Source organism: Babylonia areolata, chromosome 4 (genome assembly GCF_041734735.1).
Source record: "Babylonia areolata isolate BAREFJ2019XMU chromosome 4, ASM4173473v1, whole genome shotgun sequence".
In the NCBI taxonomy this organism is placed as follows: domain Eukaryota; kingdom Metazoa; phylum Mollusca; class Gastropoda; order Neogastropoda; family Buccinidae; genus Babylonia; species Babylonia areolata.
In genome coordinates this window covers 6,992,310-7,018,511 of record NC_134879.1, presented here as the reverse complement: position 1 = coordinate 7,018,511, position 26,202 = coordinate 6,992,310, and the positions used below count along the sequence as shown (strand labels likewise).

The 26,202-nt window shown below is 42.6% G+C and overlaps 1 protein-coding gene across 4 annotated transcripts in view; it reads left to right on the top strand.

The window, feature by feature from the left end:
• LOC143280811 (tyrosyl-DNA phosphodiesterase 1-like) overlaps positions 1-21,085 on the top strand; it is a 142,007-nt gene extending 120,922 nt beyond the window's left edge. For all 4 annotated transcript variants that reach the window (XM_076585507.1, XM_076585504.1, XM_076585506.1 and 1 more), the window contains 3 exons: positions 1,098-1,200; positions 1,454-1,565; positions 14,973-21,085. In XM_076585507.1, coding sequence (XP_076441622.1) covers positions 1,098-1,200; positions 1,454-1,565; positions 14,973-15,049 — 292 coding nt within the window. In that variant the 3' untranslated portion in view covers positions 15,050-21,085. The remainder of the gene's footprint in view (positions 1-1,097; positions 1,201-1,453; positions 1,566-14,972) is intronic.
• Positions 21,086-26,202: the final 5,117 nt, after the last annotated feature.

Sequence of the window (26,202 nt, the reverse complement as noted above, 5' to 3'; positions counted from 1 at the left end):
CGACGCTGGAACTGCGACGGATGAACCCGGGTGTGGCCGTGTATGGGGGAATCTAAATGAGCGGCGTGGGAGTAATGCCACTGAAACAGTGCAGATGAATGAGGCAGCAGCAAAAAAGAAAAAAGAGGGATTGATGGGAGGTGTCGCTCTGTACATAAGTCCCTTTTATATAGTACAGTTCCTTTAAACACACCTTTACAGATTTTAAGGTTTTAAACTATGGAAGTTTTTTTTTAAACTTTGGAGTGGAAAGTTTGAAGTGGTGACTCGTTTTAATTGTTTGTTTTTTTATCCTTGTAGTAGTTACTAATGCGGCGATAGTCTTGAGATGGCCTTAGTGGTCGGCGAGGCTGTAAGCACCATAATTTCATTTAATTTCAAAATCAGCACAGATGGGCGCAATAGCCAACTGGTTAAAGCGTTGGACTTTCAATCTAAGGGTCCCGGGTTTGAATCTCGGTAACGGCACTGGGTGGGTAAAGGGTGGAGATTTTTTCCGATCTCACAGGTCAACATTTGTGAAGACGCGCTTGTGCCTGAACCCCCTTCGTGTGTATGTACAAGCAGAAGATCAAATACGCATGATAAAGATCCCGTAATCCTTATCAGCGTTCGGTGGGTTATGGAAACAATAACATACCCAGCATGCACACCCCCGAAAATGGAGTATGGCTGCCTACATGGCAAGGTAAAAATAGTCATGCAGGTAAAAGCCTGCTTGTGTACATGAATACAAGTGAACGTGTGAGTTGCAGCCCACGATCGATCAGCATGCACTACACAAGTGGAAAAATGAAGAAGTCTTTCAGAATCTTGGGGGGGGGGGGGGGGGGGGGAATCCACAATCAAAAGAATACTGCTTCGTTACAGTGCTGCCAGTGGATAAGGAAGCTTTAATCTTTAGTGATTGTTGATAAATCTGTTTCAATGACAGAATTGTCTTACATGCAGTCAGCAAAGCAAGCACCTACATGCGAAATGCACCTATTTGTGAAATATCATTATTTGTACCATGAACACAGGTTTACTCATCTTTTTTGTTTCTTTTTTTATCTTTCTTTTTTTTTTTTTTTTTTTTTTTTTTTTTTTTACTGCAGTGCCAACCTCTCCAAGGCAGCCTGGGGAGCCTTGGAGAAGCAGAAGACCCAGCTCATGATTCGATCCTATGAGATTGGTGTTCTGTTCCTGCCCAAATATTTTGTGAGTCTTCACACTTAATAAGCGTTGAATGAGAATGAATAATTTTGGTCCATTTCTCTTTAAAATCCTGAGCTGTGTATGATACCATGAGTTATGTTGTTTGTTTTGGGCTGCTTGTTAAGTTAAACTGGTTTATTTATAATACATAGTATTGGGCTTATCATACTTCCATGTATTCCAATAATGTGGTGTGTTCATGCTGTTTCCACCATTTCTTCAGTCTGTGACACAAAGTCTTCTGGTTCGTTTCCAGGGTGTTAATGGGAGTTTCCCTGTGGCCAAGACCACAGCGGAAGTGATCAAGAGCAAAGAGATCATGTTGCCTTTCCCCTATGACTTGCCGCCCCCTACTTACCAGAAGGGAGGTGAGTGCAATGAGAAACCTGGACTTCTACCAGTTTGGAGCAAAGCATGGTTGTTAAGAGATGGAATTGAAAGGAATATGTTGTGACACATGAATTATGAAATGTTTTCCTGTTTTCTGTTCACACAGTGAAGTATCAGTGGGTAATGTCACACCACCACATTTACTCATCTCATTGTTCACGTGATATGTAAACTCATACACAACGCTGTCAGTCTGAATCCGCTCCACCCAGCAATAAACAACAAGACAGGATAAAGACACTCTTTTTTTATTTCTACAGAATTCAAAGAATATGTCTACATGTTTCTTTCCGGGATGAATTACATCAGTAGTTCTCTCCATGGAGACACTGTCACTTATTTTTCATTGTCCCTTACATTTTCAGGTTCATCTTCACAATGTTCATAAATCTTTGCATATAAAATTCAGTTTTGTCTGAGTTGTTAGCAAGCACATCAGAGTGTTCTTTGCTGGGCATCTTATAGGTCAAATAAGTTGGTCCCAAAACTGGCACTGAGGATCCTGTAACATCCCCAGAACTTGTTTTTATTTATTCTGTAATTTCTGGCTTGTGAGTCAGGTGAGAGGTTCTCCTCTGCTATGGGTAACCATGCAACCGAGTACTATCTGCTGCATGTAGGGCAGATGGGCCTGGGAAACCTTTCTGGTAGTTCAGTGAAGGAAAGCACTGATTTCAAACCTCCGCTGCCTTGTGGCCATACCCAAACATGGGAAAGACTTTGGTAGAAAAAGATATGGAGCTGGCGCCCCAAAGGGAGTTCAAGGCTGCACATGGCAGTGACCTAACCTGAACTTCTGCAATGATGCTGGAACCAAATGTATCAGTTTCTGCCTTTCCATTGAACTGTATCCACCCACACAGGTTTTTTTCACTGGAGAGGACACTCCAGCTCCACTAAGTAGCACCAACACAACAGGGGAAGCAGCAGTCTACCAGTTTTAAGTTTCCTGCTTGATTGGTGAGAGCTAGATACTAGGGGCTGCTTCCAGTGACAGAAGTTATTGTGCCTTACTGGGCTGCTACTGCCTGCCTGAAGTTGGGCAATCCCAGTCAATAAGGTGCTATCTTGCCACAGTTCATTTACCGCACAAGTGCGTGGGGTTTACGGTGAAAACCAACAAGCAGATCATTGACTGTGCTGCACTAGGCAAAACAAAGAAGAAAACCCCTGCCCTAAAGCTTGGCACATGACAATGACACCAGGTTTCTCTGATGACCTGCAGAAAATGAACACCACTCAAAAGACAGCAGTCATTGACCTGGAAATCAGCAGACTGCAGTCTCTCTCCAAGAGACTAGCTCCCAGGATCGGTCTGCGAGGGAGAAGGGCTTCTCCTTCAGGGAGAAGGACTTCTCTTTCTCCTGGCAAGGGAAACCGCTAAATGAGACCGGAGAACATGGAGTGGCATTTGTAGTCAGAAATTGTCTGCAGGGATCTATCATTCCACTTACAGAGGGAACTGAGCTCCAGCTCCACTCTTCTGTGAAACAAGACAGCTTATCAGTGCCTGTAAGTGAATGATGACTTCATCAGCAGAACCTGAAGACAAGTTATACAATGACCTCAGCACTGTCACTTGAAGAATCCCTGATTTAATGCCACAGTGGGTGCCTATCACAACTCCTGGCTTTCCTGTTTGGGTCAGTTCAGCATTGGGAGGATGAATGATGATAGGTAACACCTGCAGGAGCTCTGTTGCCATCATGGTCTCTGTGTAACATGTCTTTCAACATGAAGCTTGAACACAGAGTCTAGTCTCCTGGAGACATTCTATCCAGGAACTGGCATCAGGTTGACTTGATTCTTACCAGGCGCTCTCGCCTCACAGTGTCAAGCTCACACACAGCTAGCAGCACTGATCGTGACACCAACCACTCCTTGGTGTGCAGCAAAGTGAACTTGTGAGCAAAGAAAATTGTACCACATGAAAATGGAAGGCAGACACCAGCAAGACACGTGTCCAGGAGTAAGTGGATGAATTTGCATGTGTCCTGGAGGAACCACTTCCAGGCCCACCCAGTGCTTATGCCTGTTAAAGATGGGAGCATTTCAGTGATGCTGTATACAATGCTTTACAGGTTTTTCATTGGTTTGGCTCATGCAAAGGAAATGTTACCTGTCACAGAAGAGAAAGAGATGCCTGGGCTGCAGACAAAGTCTGCCGTATTGAATGGGACCTACTGGCTTTCTGCAAAGTAGAGCACTACTACAGCCCATATTGCAAGAAATATTGAAAACAAATCACAGGGTGTGCAGACATGTCAGTGAATAACTTTCCCAACAATGATAAACATGGGTACAGTCAACATAAAAAGTCAGTTGTGTTCTCAGAAACTGAGCAGCCAAGCTTTTTGACAGCCAAGAGCTTTCCCCAGTTAGAGGATGAAGTTCTTTGATAGCACTCACTCCCTAGTTTGCACCCAGCCCAATTAAAGTGTCTGCTATACATCAGCCTTGCCTCCTCTTCAAATAAGTCAGTCATCTGATTCAGTGACAGAAAGCATTAAAACTAAAAGCTTATGTTTCATGTCCAGTGAGCTTTCAACCCTGTGTTCCGTAAAAAATCATGGAGCGGTGGCGGTTATACATTTCCAGCAGTTTTCATTGAAATGACAGTTCACTGACATCCAACTGCCATGCACAAGGAATGTGTGTTTGGGGGTGGGGGGTGGGGGGTGTAGGCTAATGTGGGTTCAAAATCATTTTAATCTGAGAAACCCTATTTGGGTACATGGAAACACAAGAGAAAAACAGGCCCACATCCTCGAGATGTGCCATCATGCGAAGAAAAGAGAAAATAAAATAAAAATGGGGGGGGGGGGGGGGGGGGGGGGTGGCACACACAGTGGAGCCCTAGGAAAAGAAAACCAGCAGGGCCCACATGCACAAAACGCAAATAAACAATCATCAATTCAATATAAGGAGTTAAAAAAAAAAAAAACAATTTAAAAAAAAAAAAGAAGGAAATATATTACTTGAAGCATTTAGTACTGTTAACCTGATATAAGAAAAAAGAAGAAGAACATCAAAATTCTCACACAGATTCAATAATAATTTTCAAAAATTTTGCCAGCTTCAACAGCATTTTTTTTTCTTCAGAGTTTAAACAGTGTACTGAATTTCAGTGTGTTTGGATGTTTACAATGAAAGGGTTTTAAGAATACTTTTCTAGTGTCTGAAAGAACGAGCATTTAAAGACGTAATGGAATTCATCTCCCAATTCACCTGAATTACATTTTCTACAAACCCTCTCATTTTTGTCAGTACATAAGAATCTTCCTTCCTGGATGGGTAAATTGTGATTGAGAGTTCTAAACTTCATAACTGTAGTTCTGTAATTATCTTGGAGAATTGTAATATATTTTTCAAAATGAAAATTTTCTTTGTATATTCTGTAGTTATAATACAATTCATTTTTATTTATTTCTGCACTCCAGGTCTGCATATATTGGTCTCTCAACCTTTGCTTTATTACAGACTTCAATTTATTGTATGAAGGACGCATGTCACAGTGTTCAGTCCAGAGTCCACTCAATCCTAGGTCATTAAGTAGACTTTTGATATACATTAAATAATCAGATTTGTAAATGTCTATTTCTGTTAACTGAAATAAAAATCTATACATCACACTAGCGAGCTTATTTTTGTTTTCTTGGTCTGTCAGCTGGTACCAAAAATTAAGTAGTCAGCATTTTGCTGTAAGTTTAAGAGGATACTGTCCAAGTTCATCTAAGACCATATATGTAGGAGTAGCCTTCCATAATTTCAGAATCATCTTATAAAATTTAATCTGGAGCTTGTTGGCTATCTCACACGTTTGAGGGCACCAAATCTCCGAGCCGTATAATAGAATTGGTACAAAAGTTTGCTCAAATAATTCTAATTGAACATCAATGGTTAACATTAATTTACGACATTTCTTTAATAAGCAAAACATGGCCCTTGCAGCACGCTCATACAAGTCTTTCTGCGCTGGCTTGAAACTGTTATTATAATTGAATTCCATGCCAAGATACCGAAACCGAAACCTGGAGGGGGTCAAGCTGGTGTTCTCTTGACCCCCTCCCGGGGGGGGTCACTACCTTGTCGTGGTCGGGAGGCTTAGTGGCCAGTGATCGAGCGAGCTATGTCGGCGGGGTCATCAGTGCTTCTGGGGGTTTACTGCTCTAGTTCCAGGTCTTAATTGACAGCCTACATAGCCATTGTAGCTGTTCAGGCTGAAGAAGTGGTGGTTTTCGTACTGATGCCCCTGATAGGGCTTCCCATGCCGAACAGGTCAAGAGTGAGCCCAAACTAAACGTGACCCACTGTCCCTTTTGCTATTCTCTATTCTTTTTACCGCCTCTTTTCTGTCCTCAGCTCCTCATCAAGCCTTCTTTTCCACATTCTTTTTTCTCTGCGGCCTTCTTCAGGCCCGCCATGTTTGCCATGCGGCGTGACCTGTGATGGAGGGGAATGAGATCCTGGGGATTGAGAGAGCATGCTGCTCTCAACACATCCCTTTGGCTTGGACCTCTCTTAAGACAGGCAGCACACATTGGCCTGTGTGTGTCAGTCGGCTACCCCTTCGTGGGGCTGGGTCAAGACTGGCAGTTTGGAGGCTAGCGAGGATAACCCCCGTAGTGCTCAGTTCTCTGTCCCCAGGAGCTGGGCATGATCGTGGGGGAACACGTTGGAGCTAAGCTGTTAGTCGTATATTCCTCCCGAAACCTGGAAGGGGTCAAGCTGGTGTTCCCTTGACTGTGGCCCCTAAGTTGGACCCCATGGTGGGTGGGTAAGGGAGGATGAATGTACAATTATAAAAAACCATGGCTTCCAACCAAATACACCCCCCTAAACTTGGCAAAAGGAGGAGACCCGGAACTGATGATTCTGACTCCGATTCGGAGGTCGGTGAGACCTCTGGATTTTGGCTGTCGTGGCTTGTGATGGAGGGCGCTGATGACGACAAGCCCTGTCAGCTCTCAGACCTTCGCCTATCCAGAAGGGCTTCCATTGTCTGGTGGGCTCACTGAAAGTCTATCAAGAGGCCTGAGGAGCGGAGCATTTCTGGTGAGACAGTGTCAAAAAGGCAGACATAGCTTCTGCTCAAAGCGACCACTTTTGTGGATAGGGCGATGAGGTTTCCCCTCACAAAGGACTGAACTGTTCGAAGGGGGTCATCAGATGCCCGAGTTGAGAGGAGTGTCTGAAGCAGAGATCAAGAGCGAACTGTCCTCTCAGGGAGTTGACCCGACGTTTACAGGGTGACAGTAAGGAAGGGGTCGGACAGAGTTTCCGACCAACACTTTTTTCCTCACTTTCTGCTGCCCGAATGTCCCCAAGGACATACGAGTCGGATACCTGCAGGTGTACGTAGTCTGTATGTGCCATCCCCGCTACGGTGTTTCAAGTGCCAGAAATTTGGACAACATGCGGGACCGCTGCAAGGAGGAAGAGGCGTGTGGCACCTGTTCAAAGGCGGGTGCACCAGGGCGAATGCGTCAGTCCAGCCCGTTGTGCGAACTGCGGAGGCGGCCACCCGTCCTCATCAAAAGACTGCCCCCGCCTGAAAAAAGAAAAAGGAATCCAGAAGGTGAAGACGGAGAAGAAAATTTCTTTCTGTGAGGCACGAAAACAAGTGGAGGCCCGCCTTGCCTAAGGCGTCTTACGCCTCTTTCGTCAGACCCAGGATGGTGGACATTGCGATCCAGACGACGTCCACAGTGACGCAGACGGACAGCTTACCTACATCGGTATAACCGATGGCCTTGGGTGGAGGCGCTGTGTCCACCCCTTCCCATCCTGTACGGGGCGGGTCCCTCAGGGGCTGCTGGGCGGGAGCGGAAAGCCTTGGGCGGAGGCACGTGTCCGCCTACAGGCCCCCCAAAACCCCCCGGCCCCCCTCATCCCGCCTCTCGTCTGCCTGCCCCTTGGGCTGGCGGGAGTGGCCAGAAACCCCCCCCTTACCTCCAAAACCCAAGGAGGGGAGGGTTGTGGCCTCAGCAGGATCGGGAAGAGCCGAGGTGGTGGATATTCCGGCTTGGTCGGAATCAACAAGTTTTTAAGTTAAAAAAATAGATATGCGATCTTGCCGACCTTGAGCCACCGCAAGCAGAGGAGGCAGGGGGTAGCGATGGATTAGGCTGCTGCTTTATTTTATTTTATTTTTTTAACCTTTTAATGGCAGTGATCCACATCCGTGGGTTCTACGCCAATTTCCAGTAACTCCAGTTGCTTTTGTCGTGCCTTGAAACCCTTCAGTGCTGGCGCTGCAGGAGACTCTGCAAAGAGATGGCAAGGTTTTATCCCTCTCTGGTTTTTAACTCCATTTTTAAACCCACTGAACCGAAGCAAGAGGGATTGATGGGAGGTGTCGCTCTTTTTATACGTAAGTCCCTTTTTATATACAGTACAGTTCCTTTAAGCACCCCTTTACAGGCGGTGGCAGTCAGAGGTCACACTTGAGAAAACCATCACTGTCTGCTCTCTGTACCTCCTCCTTCTGTCCGTGTTCTGAGGCAGGACCTCATGAACCTGGTCGACCAGCTCGCACGACCGTTTCTACTGTTGGGCGACTTCATTGGTCACTCCCCGCTCTGGGGAAGTGAGATGACATCAGCCCAAGGTCTTCTTTTGGAAAACCTTCTTTCCGATATGGACTTGTCTGCCTTAACAACAAGTCACCCACTTACTTAATCTGTCCTCTGGAAAGCTGTCGGTTTAGATCTGTTGGTCTGCGATCCATCGTTGGTCCTGGACTACGAGTGGAGAGTGCACGACGATCTGCACGGGAGGTGACCACTTTCCTGTGGGTCCTTGCCCCACAGAGGGGGAAAGGTGATTTCTCTGCCTGCCCAAACCTGAACTATGACAAAGGCTGGGTTTTTAAACCACAATTTTAAAAAAGAGCGGACCCTGCGGGAAAAAGAAACATTCTTAAAAAGCAAGGCCCCTGCGGGAACACTCTGACTCAGATTGTTTTTGATTGCCCCAAAAGCACGCCCCCTCGTCTACCTCCAACCCCTTCAGTTCCCAAAGGGAAACCCCCGGGTTTTTAAAGGGGGAATGCCCAAAGGCCCGTAAGTCTGGGAAGAAAAAGCACAACGAGGGCCTTTCGAACCGGTGCCCCGATAGTGTTTGAACCCACCAACAGCGGGGGCGAAACCCAAGGAAATTTTTTTAAAAAAAACAGGGGGAAAAAAATCTTGGAATTTTTTTTTTTTCCTTTAAAACCTCCAAAAAACCCAAAAAGAAAGTGTTTGGGGGTTTTTTAAAAAAAAATTTAAAGGGAAAAAATTTTTTTCCCCCCCAAAAAAATTTCAGATGCTCGGTCCCCGGAGAAAAAAGCAGTTCCCAAAATTTGCTTGCCCCCAACAATCGAACTAAACTTTTGATCTCCCAAAACAAATCTGCTCGGTTTCTCAAAAACCAAAAACCCTGAAAAAAAAACCCACCCGAAATTTTTCTCTTCCGCCAACAAAAGAGAGCTACCCCTTTCCCTTTCACTATGAATAAACCTAAATTTTCCCTTCAGACCGTAGGGTTTCCTCTCCGGGAAAATTTTAAAAGGGTTTCCATTAAAAAACTCAAAAAAAACTTCCCGAAAACCGTCAAAAACCCTCCCTAAAAGTTTAAAAAAACCACATCGGGAATCACGGTTTTTTTTCCACCCTCCTGGCGGAAAGCCCTCATAACCCGGGTCCCAAAAAAGGGGAAAAAGACCCCTCAAACCCCCCCAACTACCCCCCTAAAACATGAACGGTGCATCGGGCAAATGTTTGGAGAAGAGGGTCAACGGTTATCTGATGGGGAAAAAATAAGACCAAGGGCCTTTGGAAAAAGAACAGGAAAGTTTCCGAAAGGGCATCGCTGTACCTTGACCCCCCTGGTTCGTCGGGAAAACCCCACTGAAAGGGGGAATTTTTTCCTTTGTAAAAAAACCGGCCATTTTGGTGGCCTTATTTTTTGACTTAGAGAAAGTTTACTTAACCCAAACCTGGAAATTTGGAACCCTCTCACCTGCAAAAAGTGGGTTTTCCCGGAGGACCCCCGGCCCCATTTCACCCCAAAATTTTTTGAAAGGGAAAGAAAACCCCAGGTGGGGGTCCGGCACCAACCCTGTCTGACATTCACAGCGGGAGCGGGGTTGTCCCGAAAGGGGGGCAAATGTCCCCCCGGGCCTTTTTCAGCATAAAAAATTTAAAATGAAAATCTTTTCAATCCGTTAAAAAAGGACGGACGGGCCTTGCTTTTTCGGGGGCGATTTCCCCTTTGAAAGGGAAATTTGGGTTTTGGCACGTATCCCACCCATCCAGAAACTGCTTCAGCCCCTCCCGTCGAAAAAAATCCAGGTTGGGCGGAGGAAATGGTTTCCCCTTTTTCGCCCTTCAAGACTGAGTTTATTCTTTTTTTCAAAAACTTTGCCATTTCTATCCGGACCCTGAAATCTTTTCGGGGAAAAACCCACCATCCCGGTGGGGGGGAAAGAAAAATTTTTAGGAGTCTTTTTTGACAAAAAGCAAACTTCCTCCCCAATTCAAACAGCTAAAAAATATTTTGGGGCCAAAAAGCCCTGGGCATCACCCATTTGGGGGCACACACGGGTTTGGGTGCGAAAAGGGGAAAACCTCTTGCATCTCAAACGGGAGCCCGGGGCCCGGCCCAAAATTTGGACAAACGGAAAAATTTTGTAGTAAAAGGGCCCCTCGGCCAGACGTTTTTAACCTGAAACTGCGGGAAACCCTTACACCCCCAAAGGGGCCCCCTTTCTCAGTCAGGTGTTTTTCCGCCCCAAACCCGTGAAACACCTGTACGCAAAGGCGGGGAAACCCCCTCTCCCCAAACCGCAGACTGAACTGCCCCAAAAAATTTTTACTTAAACTTTTTTTCTGAACCTAAAAACCCGCTTACGACGCGAAATTCAAAAACCCCTTTCGACAAGAAATTTAAAGAAAACCCCAAACGAAATCCCCCCTCTTGGACCGCAATTTAGCCGCCCCATTGAAAATGCCGATCTGGATGTTGGTGGCTCTCAGACTTCTCCAATTTTCCCCCACACCCCCTGGACCTTCAGAACACCTGAGGTCCATTCGATCTGACCTCCGGTAAAGACTCCACTTGTTCTCTGGCCCCGAACTTTTCTTTTCAGAAAAATCTGCCCCAAATTTCCCCCCTTTTTTAAAAAATCTTTATGCGGTTTTCCCAATCAGGGACGGGGTTCCCCTGCATTGCGTTTTTTTTCCCCCCTTTCCCGGCCGGGCCCCCAACGGAAAACCCTCCTGTCGACAGCTCAGTGTACACTGCGGGGAAAAGACCCCCACTGGTTTGGCTTGAAAAAAAAAGGGGGTTTTCTCTTCAAAAAAAAAAGAGATTCTGTTTTTTTTCCGAACCCCTTTTCACCCTGGAAGGGGGATCGCCTTCAGGGAAAACACTCATTCCCAAAAATGCTTTTAATTTTATGAAGCTTTTACTTCGCAACGAAGAAAGGATTGAGTTTTGTTGGCCTGGGTTCCCGGGGCATGTTGGCAAACGTGGTAACGAAAGGGGGAGACCCGCTGGCCCGGGAAAACTGTTTAAAAAAGAATTATCCAGATCCCTTTTTACCATACACAGACATTTAAACGGAAGGTGCACTTATTTGGATCTTTGGCAAAGGGGTGGAACACCCAAACGGACAACAAGCCTTCCAGATCCGTCCAAACCTAAAAGAGACCCCTTTCCCCCGGGGGTGAAGAACAAAAGGAGGAGTCTGTGCTGTGCAGATGCATACGGGGCACACTTTTTTTTTTACTTTATTCTTTTTTGTGAAGGGGGGGAAAAGGGGGGCCCTTGGGGGAAAATTTTTGTGGACCTTCCCCACCGGAAACACCCTGCCCTTGACTGTTGGGAAATTTCTGACGTTTGAACAGACATTTCCCAAAAAGGCATTTTTTTTGAAGACCTTTTTTTTGAAAGTCCCCCGGTTCGCTGATTTGGCCCTTTTTAAAAAAATTTAAATTTTTTAAACCCAAAATTTGGTTTTTAAAAAATGGAAGTTTTTTTTTTAAAAAATTTGGAGTGGAAAGTTTTTAAAATGGGGACTCGTTTTAATTTTTTTTTTTTAAAACCCTTTTAGTTGTTATTAATTCGGGGGGATAGCCTTGAGAGTCCTTAAATGGTCGGCGAAGCTCAAAAACACCATAATTTCATTTTTTTGTGCTTTCTTTCTGTGAAACGCATTTTTTTGGGGCATTTCTGTTGTGCATGTGTGGGTGTGTTTGCCCTGTGTTGTTTTTTGTTTTTTTATTTTTTTACATTTATTTGCTTAAACTGTTTATTTATTGTCCCTTATTGTATTTTTATTTTTAAAATTTTCCCTTTTTTTTATTTTTTAAACTGCTTCCCTGAAAAGGAGCCCCCCCATGGACCTTTAAAGCACCTAAAGGGCAATTCGATTGGCCTCTTAAACCGGGCCCCCCCATTGGCCTACAAAACCTACTTTTCTGAACTCTGCCACAAATTTCCCATGGAGGAGGGTGCTGCAGCATTTGTGTTCTGTCCTGCCTTTCCTGACCAGCCCTCAATGAAACACATTCTGACTGACAGCTCAGTTTTTACTGCAGAACTGACTGCACCTGGTTCTGGCATTAAAAATGGGTTCTGCATGGCAAATACACAAGAGTTTTATTATCTTTTCAGACTCCTTGTCAGCCCTAGAGTGATCACCTGCAGAAATCTGACACGTCCAAAACTGCTAAAATTTTATGAAAATTTTACATTTGTAACAAGGAAAGGGTACAATTTTTTTTGGTCTGGTTCCTGACCATGTTGCAATGGAGGTAACGAAATGGTGTGGACCAGCTGGCCAAGAACACAGTAAAAGAAAGATTATCAAGATCCTATGTACCATACACAGACATGAAGCAGAAGGTGAACACTTACGTTAAGGATCTTTGGCAAGAGGAGTGAAGGGACCTGGATGGAAAAAAAGAGACCTTCCCATCAGTTGTGAAGATTGAAAGGAGGAGTTTGTGCTGTGCAGACTGCTCACAGGGGCACACATTTCTTACTCATTCTTAACTTGTTAAAGGGGGGAGGAGGCCCCCTCGATGTATTTCCAATGATGAGCCAATCACTGTGAAACACGTGCTTATTGACTGCAGGGATCTGCATTTTCACAGCGGATTCTCTGAGAACTTTGTTTCATGATGTCCCTCCATGGACGCAAATGGACTTCTTGAAAAAAGTGAACATTTTTAATCAGATTTGAATGCTTTGAATTCTGGGATGTTTTTTTGTTTTGGTTTATAACGTTTTGGGTGAAAAGCTTGAAGCAGTAATTAGTTTCTAATGTAATTCTTTTTTAACCTCGATTTTAAGTATTTGCTTATGTGGAGATAGCCTTGAGATGGCCTGAGTGGTTGGCAAGGCTCAAAGCACCATAATTTGATTTGATTCTTACTCATTCTTACTTGTTAAAAGGGGAGGAGGCCCTCGATGTTATTCCCTTGTGGCAAGCCTCTAACTGTGAAACACGTGCTTTATTGACTGCTGGGATCTGCATGGCAGATTCCTCAGAAGACTTTGTTTCGTAATGTCCCTCCATGTACACCAATGGACTTTTTGAAAGAAGTGAACCTTTTTAAATCAGATTTGAATGTTTTAAATTCCTGGAACGTTTTTTAAACTTTTTGAGTGAAAAGCTTAAAGCAGTGACTTGTTTTTAGTGTACTTTTTATACCCTTGACTTGAAGTAGATGCTGACATAGCGATAGCCTTGAGATGGCCTTAGTGGTTGGCAGGGCTCTGAGCACCATGATTTTATTTTATTTGATGCTTGATGAACTGCATTAACAGTTCACAGAGGAAGTGTTTCTAAGCATCACTTTGTAAAGGTCCACTCTGCCACCAACTAGTGATGTCAGCAGGTATCACAGTATGTAGACATACTTTCAAGTTCAGCAATGGATCCACAGAGAAAGTGGTTCTAAGTATCAGTTTTGTAAAGGTCCATTCTGCCACCAACCAGTGATGCCAGCAAGTATCACAGTATGTAGACATACTTTCAAGTTCAGCAATGGATGCACTGTGACTGCAGCCTGAATCCAGGGAAGTGGGGATACCACCTGCTCCAGATGCACTTCTTAAAGTTATCAGATGCAGCCTCAGGACAGACTGTCATTCATAGTGGTGTAACTGCAAGAAACATGCACTCACCTGGTTTTTAAACTGTGGTATCACTTGTGCAAACTCACCTTGGAGGAGGTGACAGGGGAATACTTGGGCAAACCGACCTTATGATGACTGGTACACACAAATAAACCATTTTCTGCTATAATTCATGGTGTAAATATGTTTGACAGATTTGAATGTAAGTTTTCAAGTCCTTTCGTGTGAGGTGCAGCTTCTATATGTTCCCGTAAGGATTTTTACAGTAGATCATTTGTATAAGATATTGCATAATGTGACCTAATTTTCAGGTAGTAGGATAGTTGCCATGTAGACTAATATTCAGCACACAGAAATTATATTGCAGTGATTTCCACTTTTAGCATATTTTTTTGATAATTTAGGTAGCATATTAAGGCGATATAGTGCATAAAGCAAACCTCCTTAATTGAAATAAAACAGTAATTTTGTACATGTTTAACACATTAACAGCATAAAGCTGCTGCACATGTTTTCCCCCTTCTGCAAGCACTCCAGAGAACTGAAAACCCTCTGTACATGCAGATTTGGGCACTTTGTGATTTATTTTTGCAAGCAGTGTTTGATTTGTGCCAGCGTTAAGACCCAAATCGTTTCCCCCCCCCCCCCCCCCCTTCCATATGTCCCCCCGGGGGATGCATCAGTGTCCTAAGTAAATCATCCCCCGGGGGGACTTCGCGCCTGTCGCCATGCTGTTTCGGTGCCCCCCAGACATTATTTGAAAATCTGTCCCAAAACATCCCCGCCCCCAGGACCCCCCCTCCCCCCTCCCCCCCCCCCCCCCCCCCCCCCACACACACACAAACATTTCTGCTTGCATGTTATAATTCATTCCTTGCATAGTTTGAAATGTGTGTGCCATGCTGTGACCTCTTTAGCAGGTTTTCACCACTGACCACTACTGTGTCGCCGTTGCTGACCACAATCTGAACATTATCCACAAATGTTCAGATTGCATCATTTTGTCATTACTGTGTATATTATGTGTTGGCAGTTGTTGTTTTTTATTGATAGCTAACCATTGATAGCTAACAGGGGTCAGATTTTGGTTAAAAGAAAAGAGTTGTATCTTACAGGCTGGAAATTATTATATTTGAATTAAATTAGCACTTTATATATAAATTTTCATGTGTTTAGGAGATAATTTGACTTTTTTATTGATGTGACATGCAACATGTTTTTTCTTGTTTTGTTTTGTTTTGTTTTTTCAACAGACCGCATCTGGATGTGGGATGTGCCTTGTGTGGATCTTCCTGATACACATGGTAAAAAGTACTGCCCTCGCCTCTGATGTGCCAGATACCTGTGCAAGGCATTCTACCTTCATGTTCAACAAAGAAATTCCATCAACCAGAGGGAGATGGAATAAGAAATTCCATCAACCAGAGGGAGATGGAATTTGAACATTTCTTTTTGACTGATTTTGTGCACATTAGTATGTGTACACTGATTTTGTGTTTGCAGCTCACTGCATATGTGTTTCTGAGTATGTGCATGGATCATAAAGAAGAGAAAATGTGGATGTAAGCCTCATATTAAAATCACCATGTGGAGGGTATTAACAAAGTGTGTGTTGTTTTTGTGTAAATAAATTCATGTTTATCTTCACACTGTCAAGTCTCTGTGTGGATAACCAGAGGCCATATTTCCCTTGTAGTCAAATTTTGTTGTTACTGTTTATTCCCTGGGGGAATATAGCACTACAGAGAGATTATCAGTGATGAGGACACCAAGGTTTGCATTCTCTTCATCATGGGTAGCCATACAGATAAACATTAGGTTGTCAAGTGCTGAGAGTTGAATATAATGTTGGCTTAGTTGGAAGACCGGGACCATACAGTGGAGTGTCATTCACTTCATTGATGTGTATCTCTTACTGATGATGAATATTAGAATTTGAATGTGCCCCTTATACTCTTGAATTTCAGTCACATCACCCAATCAATGGAACACAGTCACAGTACAATATTTCAGTTCAGTGATACCAAAGTTCTGGTGAAAGATGTAATTGTTTTCACTCCAGGAAGAGGGTGGCGTGGTTTTGTTTCAGCATAGCCAATATATTTCTTCAATGTCACAAAAAATACATGGAATATGAACACATGCGTCAATTATACTTTAAGCATTTCACTCCCAAGCACAGATGTATCTTCAGTTTAGGGGTGTCGCATCCTACACTGGAAGTTAGAGCCTACCCTCTCACACAGAAGAAATCAGGAACAAGGGAGTACAAATAATGTTTTTGGTGTCATATACTGTACCATGTCAAACTGATGGCCAAATTTCGTGCGGCTAACAGTGAAAAGACGCCCCTCTTAGTCTGGCCCGCTCTTAGCCAATCAAACGCCTCTAACAGCTATAAGCGCTGAATCATTTGATTTCAATAATATACACTATTACTAATAAAGTTGATGATGAGTTGATAAAGTTTGTGAACACAGTAAGCAATGACAGTCATATTACACATATATACACACACAAAAATACCCACACATCTGTTCCAAGTCTTTCATATTGATTTGTGAACACCATGTAAGTGACATCTTGGGGAACATGGAAGTGTCCTTCTCTCCCAAACTTGGAAAGCGACACAAAAGGATTCACATGGCTTCTGTGGTTGGGCCAAAGGGGTGGGAATATGGATGGAAGGAAAAGGGGAAATTTGGGATCTTGACAGTTGTTAAAAGCTCTGCATCCTCTTCTCCTCATGGCTGCTTTTATCAATATGAAAAAAAACCAGCAACCCAATCTTGAGTCAGAGGGTCCTCAAACACGTGAGTGTTTTTACAAACTAAAAACCCATACTATGGCTCCACTCAGCTGGACATCCACCTGGGTGCCAACTGTCCAACAGCTACGCTCCTCATCCCAAGGGGGGAAGAAATACAGCCAATGGGCACAACATGAACATATTCAACTGCATGTACAATTTGGGAAAAACAAATTCACACACTTAGATACACTCATGGGACATGATGAAAACATGTAAATATATAAAATTCCCACAACAAGGAGTGACTGCATTATCAACAGTCCAGCCAGTCATGTAAATATGTTTTTTCCTTGCAAATGGTGACTACGTTGTAGCTTGTTTCAAGCAATATCTTTGCAAGTTTTGGCTTCATTTTGATACATTTTTTTTCATTGTATAAAAGTTGTTCAGTATGTTAATATGGTTGTCATTATGAACAGTACAGAAGAGGTGGCTAGACTTTTGTTTGACTTGCCACACAACAGCAACAAGAAAAAGGAAGTAATGTTGCTGATCAACTGAAGTGATTCTGGTTATTCTCACAGCTCTTTTAAGTCTGGCCATAATTCCTACCTTTTCCTAAAATAGCCCCCAACCCCCGTCCCTGCCCTGCTCTCCCCTGATTTGTCCTTTGTCTTCAGTTCTTCAGCTTTGTATTTGCATGTATCTCTGTTAAGCATGTGTGTAAATGACTGATGTATAAATGCTCTGATTTGTCTCTTCACAAGATTTAGCACTATATAAATTCTAATTATTATTAATGTCATTGGTTATCCTCATGATTGCATGTTACAAAATATATTGACAGGTATAAGGATGTGTCGTGTTGAAGTGGGTGTAGAAAAAAACCAATAGTTTAGCTTGAAACCTTCATTTTGGGGTTTTCATTTTCAGTGAAACCCTCCAAATGAAAGCTTCAAAATATTGTTTACTGTGAGCTTTAGTGTTGTAATAGTGTATAATAGTGTGTGTGTGTGGAGTGTTTATGAATATAATAATAAGAAGACAACATAAATGCATAGTTGTTGAGTTTAATACATTTACAAATGTTCTGGTGCCATTTCGAGCTATGAAATATATATATATCTACTTTAATTTTTGTCCTTTTTTTTCAAACTACTTTGTGTATTTTTTTTTTTAAACCTTAGTTATCTTCCCCTGATTGGGAGTTATCTCTTACTGTCAGCAAGGAATAAAATTATGATTATATTCCCCATTCATTTTCCTTTGAGAAAACAAACTTTTTCATACTTTTGAGCATTAATTGATTTTTTGCGGGGTTCTTTTAATTTTTTTTTAGAGGTCAGGGATTATTTTTTTCAAAAATTACAAATAGTTCATGGAATCTAAGGGTTAATTTATCATTTGATTCCTGCTCTGAGCATTTAGCCTTATACAAGGTATAGACATATATCACTTTATTCTGATGGAATGAACAGGTCATAACCTCTTAATTGTTTACAAGAGGCTTGAAGAAAAATGCAATCCGGAACTGAAAACGTACAGTTACACAAAACTGAAATGAAAGAAAAAGACGATGATTTGAGTTGTTTTTTTTACTTCTAAAGTATATTCATATTAAGGTGTATTATTTATTTGTTTGTACTTGGTGACAGTCCTGTTCTTGTACATGCAAACTGATTATGATTTTTTTTCCACACTGCAAATGCAGTCTGAGTCATTTTTTCTTCACCTCATCATGGGGATCTTTTCACCCAAAGAAAACCTAATGTGGCCAAAGATTGATTTGTTTCTTTGCAAATTTTTAACATTTTTATAGATCAGAACATAACAAAAACATTTAATGGAATTCCTCATTTTATGCAGATGATCATTCTATAGAAATTTTTGTTTAAAAACCCCAACAGATCTGTTGTTGTTTCTCCTTCACAAGAGAGAAGATGAACATGAGTTTCACAATGGGTAGGTATTGAAACGACAGGGTCAAGGCATATCTGGATCAACGCAGGAGAACACACAGATGACAAAAGTGAATTTAAGTCACATGAGATATGAAAACTCGCAGAACGCAAGACCTCAAATCTAATCTACAACATCACATGTATCCACATGCCTGCTTAACATCTTGACTTGCTGATGAATATGCTTGTCAGTGAAGGGCTGTCATCTCACTGAGATATAACTGAGCTTACAGATCAGGATGTCAGTTACCGTTCTTTTTTTTTTTCCTCAAGGCCTGACTAAGCGCGTTGGGTTATGCTGCTGGTCAGGCATCTGCTTGGCAGATGTGGTGTAGCGTATATGGATTTGTCCGAACGCAGTGACGCCTCCTTGAGCTACTGAAACTGAAACTATTTGGTCTTCTTGGGTTTGCATTGCTTTTGTTGAGTATAGTCAATGACACCATTGAAAAGTACACAATATGTAGTAACTGCACTTCAGACTCATACCACACTCATTTCATTTCACCAAGGTTCTCCACTAAAGTCAACATCCACAGAATTTACAGTGCATGCTCTAAACTGCTTTGACCACATATGAAAACAAATTGAAAAGAAAAAAATCTACCACCAGTTCTGCACTATTTCATTCTATCTGTTCGCCCATATCTATATATATTTGACTATCAACAATATCTCAAATCCTGAGCAAAGGAAGCTAAATAAATAAACATACAAAGAAAGAACAAATATGTCCAGGAAATTGTTCACTGCTAGGGAATAGCTAATTTCCTTCAGTTTGAAATGGATGAGAAAATTATTAACAAAATATGAACAAACATCTTGCAAACAATATATCTAACACTCAACAGGAGCAGTTTCTTTCTCTTTCTCTCTTTGTTGATTAAAAAAAAAAGCATTAGATGTGATAGACCACAACTTTGTACTTAGGAAACTTGAACTATGTGGTCTGTCGTCCAATAGTCGATTTGCTTAAATTGTATATCACAATCAGGCAACAATGCATGACAAAGAGTACATCTGTCTCTGCACTAACAACACTTGATTATGGCATTCCTCAGGGGGTTATTCTAGGCCCTTTACTATTCTCAATCAAAACAAACGACCTGTCGCTCGAAATGAAATCCATCTGCGAACTTTTTGCAAATGATACAGCAATCCACACTTCTCACACTGACACTGACGCTCTTGCAAGAGACTTACAAGAAAGTACTGATGAACTTGTTAGATGGACCAAATTAAACTGCATGTCTCTTCACCCACAAAAAAACAAAATGCATGTTGATCACAACCAGATGGAAGAGGCAAAACACTATCAATAACTTTCCTTCCATCCAACTTGTAGGTGAACCTATTGAACAGGTCCATGATCATAAAGTTCTGGGAGTCGTAATCAACAATCTCATTTAGAATCCTCCCATGAATTCCCTTTGCAAAAAGATAGCCCAGAAAACCCATCAACTATCCAAAATCAAGCATTTCCTTGACCTTCACTCATGGAAATTGTTTTTTCAAGCACATATCAATCTGCAATAGATTATGCATCAACTCTATGGGACTCCACTAGTGCAAACACCATGAAGCCATTACTGAATCTCCATAAATGTGGGCTCAAGCTGGTATTTGTATATAGCTATTTCCATTTGGTGCCATTTATCTTTTAATTTTTTTTTCATTTTATTTGTTTTTTGTTTGTTTTTTCTTATGTTGGACATGTGCTGCTGCCAAAAAGAAAATCTCTGTACCAAAGTATAGACAATAAATTTGTGTATTGTGTACTTCTTAAAAAGACTTCCTTTTGGACTCTAGACTAAGCAGGTGAATATTCTCCCACTAATCCATAGATGAGGACAACAAAAGAACAGTGCACAAGATTGCAACAGGTAATGCACCACCAACATAAATAAATGTTCTATAAATTCATCAAGGCTTTGGGAAAAGACCAGAAACCAACTCCGATGATAAAGGAATTATTTTTAATGAAAATATGGGGGACTTCCCACGATTTCTCACACATTGTGAGAAACCATGGGGGCGGCCCCCACAATTTCTCACAATTGAGAGAAAATGTGGGAGGGGTACGACCATGATTTCTTGCAATCCCATGATTTCTCTCAAAGTGAGAGAAATCGTGGGGGCGCCTCCCATATCCCAATCCCAAGAATTGTTCAAATCCGGTCTGGTTTACTCGGGCACCACCCTATGGAACTCGCTCCCAGAAACAATTAAACACCACTGCCCAGCCACCTTCAAAAACATTACTTTTCCCACCTTATGCCATAATGTGTTACGCAAATTGCTCATTTTATTGATACTGTTTGTCACTTGTGTATGGTTGACTGAGAACCTCCCTCACCCTCCATCCTGCATTCTGCACTGTGGTGTGGTGTATGCTGTGTGTGTGTTTCCTTCATTTTGTTCATTTTTTCAGACATATTTTACTAACATTATGCTTGTGCCTGTATGTGCATGTGTGTGTTTGTATGCATGTGTGTATTTACTTTTTCCCCTCTAATGTATTTCTGCTAACACCATGCTTTGAATTTTATTTAGAATTGTGTAGTGTAGACCCTATTCAGGGTGGGGACTGGATACAGAAAAGCACACCAGTGCTTATCTGTTATTCTCGAAATAAAGAATTTTTGTCTTGTCATGTCTTGTCTTGTTTTGTCTTGTCTCTCTCTCATAAATGCACTCAAAGCCAACACAAATTGATCACCAGCTTATGTTACAGCGTTGTGCCTCAGAAGAGAGAAGATCTCAGGTCTGAATTCATGCTATACATATGATCCAAGTTATGTTTTTTTTACCGCAACTTCTTTATCTTGAGTAGTGGTTTGGTGCTAGTCTTTCAGACAAGATGATAAAGTAAGGTCTCCTGTGCCATATGTACCAAGCACGCATAAAAGAATCCATGACAACATATCATTTCCACTGGCAAAATTATGTAGAAAAAATTTCTTTTTTATATTGGTAAATTATATATATATAATTTTTTTTATGTATATACATGTCATGTGAATGTACAGTGTTTGTTATTCAGTCTACCTACAGGTGTAGTCACCAAACCTCCAAAAACGGGTCAAAGCCAAATAAGGCGAAAAATAGGTAAAAAAAAGTACTGGCAAGCTTTGTGTCTTGGCCTACTGTTTTCAGATGCGCTCACATACACACACACACATGTATGTGTGCGTGTGTATATATATATGTATATATATATATAAAACATAGTGTGTGTGTATGTGTACAAACTGAAAGAGCAGTTCTCAGGTAAGAGTAACGGAGAGGTAGATGTGATGGATTTGGATGCACACACTTGCACTCACTCTGTCCTCATACCAGAAGCAGGGCCACATGGAGTGGTTTTTAAAGTGCTTTACAATAAACAAGGGTAAGCAGCACACACATTAAGCAGTTTACCCTACTTTGCAAAAGCAGCACACAGCCCTACATGCAGCACTTCACCCTACACCTTAGCAGCACCAACATAAAGCATTACACCTGGAATATACACACAAAACCAAAACCAAGGTCAGAAACCATTTCAAAACATCCTGGACATCACTGACAAGACATGAAAGGCCTATACACTCTCAGCACCTTTCACCACATGTCCAACAATATGCACACTTCTCACATATAGATCTGTGTGTGGTAAAAACAAGCTTCATTTAGCTTACCTGCCACCAACAGTGACATACAATACTGAATACTGTGCACCACACATATGACTGACCAATACAATCCTGAGTGTTCAACCCATGTTAACCCATCAAATAATAAAAATGTGTGTTACCATGACCAAATATATTTCTGTTTTCACAAAGTATCCTACTGACATAAGTAAATTTTCGGAAATCATTACCACCGACATATCTCTGGTAAACAGCAGACTATGTGCAACAACATTGCACTGACCCTCAGTGCTCTCATTGTTTACCAACTCATTAACCACATTACAATGTGCTTTCTCACTTTGAACAAAGTTTTAAACTTTCAGACGCTGTGGTCACAGAGAAGAAAGCAGTTGCCAATTTGCTTGCCTCCACAATTGAACAGAACTCGAGATCTGCTAACAAATCTGCTCGGTTTCTTAAAACCAAAAACCTGTCAGAAAAAACACCCTGTAACTTCTCTTCCGACAACACAGAGAATTACAACCTTCCTTTCACAATGAATGAACTTAAATCTGCCCTTCAGACCTGTACGGATTCCAGTCCAGGAATGGACGAGGTCCATTATAAACTCTTAAAGCATCTTCCCCAAACCTGTCAGGACACCCTGCTCAAAGTTTATAACCACATCTGGACCACAGGCTTTTTTCCACCCTCCTGGCGGAAAGCCCTCATAATCCCGCTGCCGAAACCGGGAAAAGACCCCTCGAACCCCTCCAACTACCGCCCAATAGCACTGACCAGCTGCATCTGCAAACTGATAGAGAAGATGGTCAACGGTAGACTGATGTGGAAACTAGAGACCGACGGCCTTCTGGCGAAAGAACAGTGCGGTTTCTGCAAGCATCGCTGTACCGTTGACCATCTGGTTCGTCTGGAAACCACTGTAAGAAATGCCTTTGTAAACAAACAGCATGTGGTGGCCATATTTTTTGACTTGGAGAAAGCTTACGATACCACGTGGAAATTTGGAATCCTCTCGGACCTGCACAAGCTCGGCTTCCGAGGACACCTGCCCCAGTTCAACCACAATTTTTTGCAAGACAGACAATTCCAGGTGAGGGTCGGCACCACCCTGTCTGACATTCACGAGCAGGAGCTGGGTGTCCCGCAAGGGAGCATCCTGTCGCCGGCTCTTTTCAGCATCAAAATTAATGACATTCAATCCGTTCAGAAGGGATCGGCCAGCTCGCTGTTCGTGGACGATTTTGCCTTATATGCAACTGGCAGCACGTATGCCAGCATCCAGCGACGGCTTCAGCTCTGCGTCAATAAAATCCAGTGTTGGGCAGAGGAGAATGGCTTCACATTTTCGTCCTCCAAAACTGAATGCATCCATTTTCATAATTTTCGCCAGTTCTGTCCGGACCCTGAAATCCGTCTGGGAAAATCCACCATCCCGGCGGTCAAGGAAGCCAAATTTTTAGGGGTCGTCTTTGATCAGAAGCTGAACTTCCTCAGCCATATTAAACAGCTGAAAATATCTTGCCAAAAAGCCCTGAACATCATTTGAGTTGTGGCACACACGGACTGGGGTGCTGATAAGAGAACTCTCTTGCACCTCTACAGAGCCCTGGTCCGGTCCAAACTAGATTACGGAAGTGTAGTATACGGCTCGGCCAGACGGTCTTACCTGAAACTGTTGGACCCTGTACACCACCAAGGGCCCCGTCTCAGCTTAGGTGCTTTCCGCACCACCCCTGTGCACAGCCTGTACGCAGAGGTGGGGGAACCGCCTCTCTCCAACCGCAGACTGAAGCTGACCCTAAACTATTATTTGAAATTGTTTTCTGAACCTACAAACCCTGCTTACGACGCTGTATTCAACAACCCTTTCGGTAAGAAATTTAAAGACAACCCAAACTGCATACCTCCTCTCGGACTCCGCATTCAGCCGCACTTAGAAAATGCCGATCTGGATGTCGGTGGCATCTCAGATTTCTCTAAGTTCCCTGACAGCCCTCCGTGGACCTTTACAATACCTGAGGTCTGATTCGATCTGGCCTCATACCGTAAAGACTCCACCAGTTCTCTGGCCTACAGAACTTACTTTTCGGAACTCTGCCACAAATTCCCCACTTCAAAGTATCTTCACTGACGGTTCCAAGTCAGAGGACGGAGTCGCTGCATCTGCGTTCTGTCCCGCCTTTCCTGACCGGCCCTCAACGGAGCACATCCTGTCTGACAGCTCGGTGTACACTGCGGAACTGACCAGCACTGGTTCTGGCGGTAAAAATGGTTCTCTCTTCGAAACAAAAGAGATTCATGATCTTTTCCGACTCCTTGTCAGCCCTGGAGGCGATCGCCTGCAGGAATATCACTCATCCCAAACTGCTGGAATTTTATGAAGCTTTTACTCTCGCAACGAAGAAAGGATACGAGGTTGTGTTGGCCTGGGTTCCCGGACATATTGGCCAGGAAAGCTGTAAAGAAAGAATTATCCAGATCCTTTGTACCATACACAGACATGAAGCGGAAGGTGAACACTTACGTTAAGGATCTTTGGCAAGAGGAGTGGAACACCCAGACGGACAACAAGCTCTTCCAGATCCGTCCGGACCTAAAAGAGACCCTCCCTTCGGGGATGAAGAACAGAAAGGAGGAGTCTGTGCTGTGCAGACTGCGTGCGGGGCACACTTTTTTTTTTACTCATTCTTACTTGTTGAAGGGGGAAGAGGCCCCTCGATGTATTTCCTGTGACGAGCCTCTCACCGTGAAACACGTGCTCCTTGACTGTTGGGATCTGCATGACGTTAGACACAGACATTACACGGTGGTTTCTTTGAAGACTTTGTTTCGTGATGTCCCTCCGTGGGCGCTGATGGACTTCTTAAAAGAAGTGAACATTTTTAACCAGATTTGAAGGTTTTAAACTATGGAAGTTTTTTTTTTTAACTTTGGAGTGGAAAGTTTGAAGTGGTGACTCGTTTTAATTGTTTTTTTGGTTGTTTTTTTTTTTATCCTTGTAGTAGTTATTAACGCGGCGATAGCCTTGAGATGGCCTTAGCGGTCGGCGAGGCTCTAAGCACCATAATTTCATTTCATTTCTTTGAACAAAGTTCACCACTGGCACATAACACAACTCCAGTCTCCTACACATGATAAATCCTCAACACTAACTGTTAACCTGTAAATCTGTACACTTCGCATTTAACTGACACCACTTAATATTCAAAACAAGTAATACATCAAAAATACATCAAAACCCACATTTAAATGTAGCAAAACCAAAACACTACACACCTGCTACACACATATTATCTCCATGGCTTCTCATCTCCCAATGCTTGCATTGTTTCCAGTCGGTCAACAACTGACTTATCGCTGCACTACCATTTATGCAAAAAATCTGAAAATAGAATGGAGGGGGGTACTCAAAAGATAGACCTGTACTTCCCTCACTTTGTGGATAGATTTCAGACTTTAACCCCTTTCCATCCAGCCACAACAATGAGCAAACTAAACACACACTGGCTGCAAACTGACACAACCCCATAGTTTCTGGAATAAACACTTGGTTGTTACTTTTGACTGTGCATCACATCAGCCAACAGACTATTTCAATACTATTGTGAAGCATCACAATTACACTGCCACAGAACATGGTTTCCCAAAACAACTTATCAGCATTGCATAAAACCATTACAAGTCATGTACTCGCAGCCCCACCCAGGATTTCCCCTGCACCATTTCAGTCTGCCAAGTTCAATTTCTGTCTTGGGACAACTAAGAATTAGCTATTTACACTGCTTTTATCCCTTCCCATAACATACTTTGGATACTTATTATGAACCATAGCTTTTCCAATTCATTAAACCAAAATAACCAATTTAAGCTTGTCCTATTGTGACACGAAGTGAATAATTGAAAGATTCACTGCTTGATCCGATTCGCTCGTTTCAACACACTTCTGTATACAGAATGTGATGACAAGTTTAACACAGTGCGTCACAAAGTGATTGGGAAGATGGGAAGACACAACTCGGGGCACGTTAGTCGGCTCGATCAAAGATCACATTGGAATTGATTTCTCCCAGGTCCAGATCCTGAAGTGTCGTCACAAACCCCAGCTGTATGTGTGAAGTGTCGTCACAAA